The sequence below is a fragment of the Aptenodytes patagonicus genome, unplaced genomic scaffold (genome assembly GCF_965638725.1).
Source record: "Aptenodytes patagonicus unplaced genomic scaffold, bAptPat1.pri.cur scaffold_206, whole genome shotgun sequence".
Classification (NCBI taxonomy): Eukaryota; Metazoa; Chordata; class Aves; order Sphenisciformes; family Spheniscidae; genus Aptenodytes; species Aptenodytes patagonicus.
Window position 1 is genome coordinate 60,550 of NW_027472141.1, and position 3,091 is coordinate 63,640.

General features: G+C 51.9%; 1 protein-coding gene across 1 annotated transcript; it reads left to right on the forward strand.

The window, feature by feature from the left end:
• The first annotated feature begins 1,410 nt into the window (after positions 1-1,410).
• LOC143173750 (olfactory receptor 14A16-like) lies at positions 1,411-2,439 on the forward strand. Its single transcript, XM_076363903.1, has one exon. It carries the CDS (start codon positions 1,465-1,467, stop codon positions 2,437-2,439), a length of 975 nt encoding a protein of 324 aa, XP_076220018.1. The 5' UTR covers positions 1,411-1,464.
• The last annotated feature ends 652 nt before the right edge of the window (positions 2,440-3,091 follow it).

A 3,091-nucleotide genomic window follows, 5' to 3' on the forward strand; every position in this document is an offset into this window, starting at 1 on the left:
GAGGAGCGGCTGAGGGAACTGGGCTTGTTTATCCTGGAGAAAAGGAGTCTCAGGGGGAGACCTCATCGCCCTCTACAACTACCTGAAAGGAGGCTGTAGCGAGGTGGGTGTCAGTCTCTTCTCCCAAGTAACAAGCGATAGGACGAGAGGAAATGGCCTCAAGTTGCACCAGGGGAGGTTTAGATTGGACATGAGGAAAAATTTCTTTACTGAAAGAGTGGTTAAACACTGGAACAGGCTGCCCAGGGAAGTGGTTGAGTCACCATCCCTGGAAATATTTAAAAGACGTGTAGATGAGGCACTTAGGGACATGGTTTAGTGGGCATGGTGGTGTTGGGTCGACGGTTGGACTCGATGGTCTTAGAGGTCTTTTCCATCCTTAATGATTCTATGATTTTATGATCACCTTTATAGCCTCATCAGGGTTGAGCTGATGATCCCATCATAGCCTGTACACACAGAGATGCCCCTGGGCAGTGCCCTGCTGCTGGGAGGTGTCTGCAGGGCAGAGGTGAGCACACGGCCGGTGGGATGGGGTCTGTGAGCACTGGCAGGGACGAGGCTTGGGGACAGGGAAACAGCTCCTGGCAGGGACAGCTCCAGGCAGCAGAGACATGGGCAGGGGCTGAGGCAGAACTGCTACCAGAATCACCATGGGAGGGGAATTCAGGCACCTCCCTGCCATCCCTTGCAGTGCAGATGCCTTCCCCAGAGCAGCCCCTGGTCTCCTCTTCCACCCAGTAGAGCTTCTGCCCTCAAGGCTGTAGGGTCTTGGGTTGAGTCACCTCCTTAGCAGCTAAATCCTAAGAAGGAGAAACTCCCAAGTGCCATTTGTCTGTCCCTGTCCTCCCTCAGCAGCAGCACTGGGGCATTTCTCCATCTTTCCCTCCTGCCCATGCTGCCTTTGTTCTGCCGCTCACACTCTCTGGAAGCAAGGGGGGGTGCCGATGTAGCTCACACACCAATGCAGCAGGTCTTGCCACGCAATTGTGTCCACGGGAGCAAAGTCCATCAGTCTGTCTGACCCTGTGGGTCCCTGGACAGTGCCGTGTGTGGGGCTGAGGAGTAAGCTGTCTCTGCTCAGGTCACTACAGTTTTAGCGCGTCCAGGAGTTTCCCTGGGGTTCTCCTGCTGGAAGATGCTGAGCAGCTCCTCTTCATTACAAGTGGATAACACATGAAGTAAACAGTGAATTTCAGAAGCTGTCACTCCCTTTCCCAGGTGCCCGCTGCTGTAGAGCTGGGATGACTCCTTGGGAGCTCATGGGCAGAGCCCTGCTCCTAACAGCACATTTGGCTAGTAAAAGCAGAACACCAGCCAGGGAGATGTATGAAGGTCCTGAAAGGAAAGGGAGAGACAATATGTGTTTGGGGGGCAGGGAAGGGAAAGAGATTTTCACAGAGCAGTCCTAACTTGTGAGTGCGATTTCCTCCTTTGGCAGTACCTTCTGAACAAAGGGATCAGATGTCCAACAGCAGCTCCATCACTGAGTTCCTCCTCCTGGCATTTGCAGACACAGGGGAGTTGCAGCTTTTACACTTCTGGCTCTTCCTGGGCATCTACCTGGCTGCATTCCTGGGCAATGGCCTCATCATCATAGCCATAGCCTGTGACCACCACCTCCACACCCCCATGTACTTCTTCTTCCTCAACCTCTCCTTCGTTGACCTGGGCTCCATCTCCACCACTCTCCCCAAAGCCATGGCCAATTCCCTCTGGGAGAATGGGGCCATTTCCTACCCAGGGTGTGTGGCCCAGCTCTTTTTCTTTTTTATATCAGCTGAGTATTTTCTTCTTACTGTCATGGCCTACGACCACTATGTTGTCATCTGCAAACCCCTGCACTATGGGACCCTCCTGCGCAGCAGAGCTTGTGTCCATGTGGCAGCAGCTGTCTGGGGCAGTGGGTTTCTCAATGCTGTGCTACAAACTGCCAATACATTTTCACTACCACTCTGCCGAGGCAATGCCCTGGACCAGTTCTTCTGTGAAATCCCCCAGATCCTCAAGCTCTCCTGCTCAGAGTCAGACTACCTCAGGGAGGTTGGGCTTCTCGTGCTTAGTGCCTGTTTAACTTTGGAGTGTTTTGTTTTCATTGTGCTGTCCTACGTGCAGATCTTCAGAGCCGTGCTGAGGATCCCCTCCGAGCTGGGACAGCATAAAGCCTTTTCCATGCATCTTCCTCACCTGGCCGTGGTCTCCCTATTTGTCAGCACTGGCATATTTGCCCTCCTGAAGCCCCCCTCCATTGCTTCCCCATCCCTGGACCTGGTGGCGTCATTTCTGTACTCGGTGGTGCCTCCAGCAGTGAACCCCCTCATCTACAGCATGAGGAATCAGGAGCTCAAGGACGCCCTATGGAAACTGGCACAATGGACACTGTTTCACTGGCAATACCCTGCCTCCCCTTCTCTGCACATTTCCCAGAATTTATCTTAGGCCAGGAGTGTGCTGTTTTCCCTTGTGATCATCCTACTTATACATAATTTTCTGGGTTTATACTGTTTCTCTTGAGGCTTGATCCTGTTGCGTCTGACCCTTGCACGACACTGTGTCAAATGTGACCTGTCCAAATGCAGCTCTTCAAGAAAAAGGCATGTCCCAGGTGCAGTGCCTGAAGGCTGAGCTCTTTCTCCAAAGCTGCTGCCAAGAAAATGTCCAAGAAATTGGTCTTTTAAAGAGTCTTTTCCTGAGAGGCACGGCAGAGGTGGGAAATGGGGGGGTTCCGTCAGTACATAACAGTTCATCGCTGTCACTCCTTCCTCCCCATACTTCTCCCCTGCTCCAGCGTGGCTCCTCTCTACAGGATCCCCCTGTATTGGCAGTCAAAGCTGTGTTGTTCACTTCTTTCTGTCTTACTTTTCTCCTTTATACTCACAGAATCACAGAAATGTTGAAGTTGGAAGGAACCTCTGGACTTTCCCTTTCCCTTTGTGAACCCATCTTAAAGAAAAGTCCTGTTGAACTAATTTGATATCCTTCTATGATAAGGTCCCCTGCCCTGTGGATGAAGGGAAGGTGGTGGATGTACTTTTTCTGGATTTTCATAAGGCTTTTGATACTGTCCCTCACAGCATCCTTCTGGAGAAGT

Bases quoted from the DNA above. Each gene is read 5' to 3' on its own strand.
- LOC143173750 (XM_076363903.1), top strand. From the start codon at position 1,465: ATGTCCAACAGCAGCTCCATCACTGAGTTCCTCCTCCTGGCATTTGCA.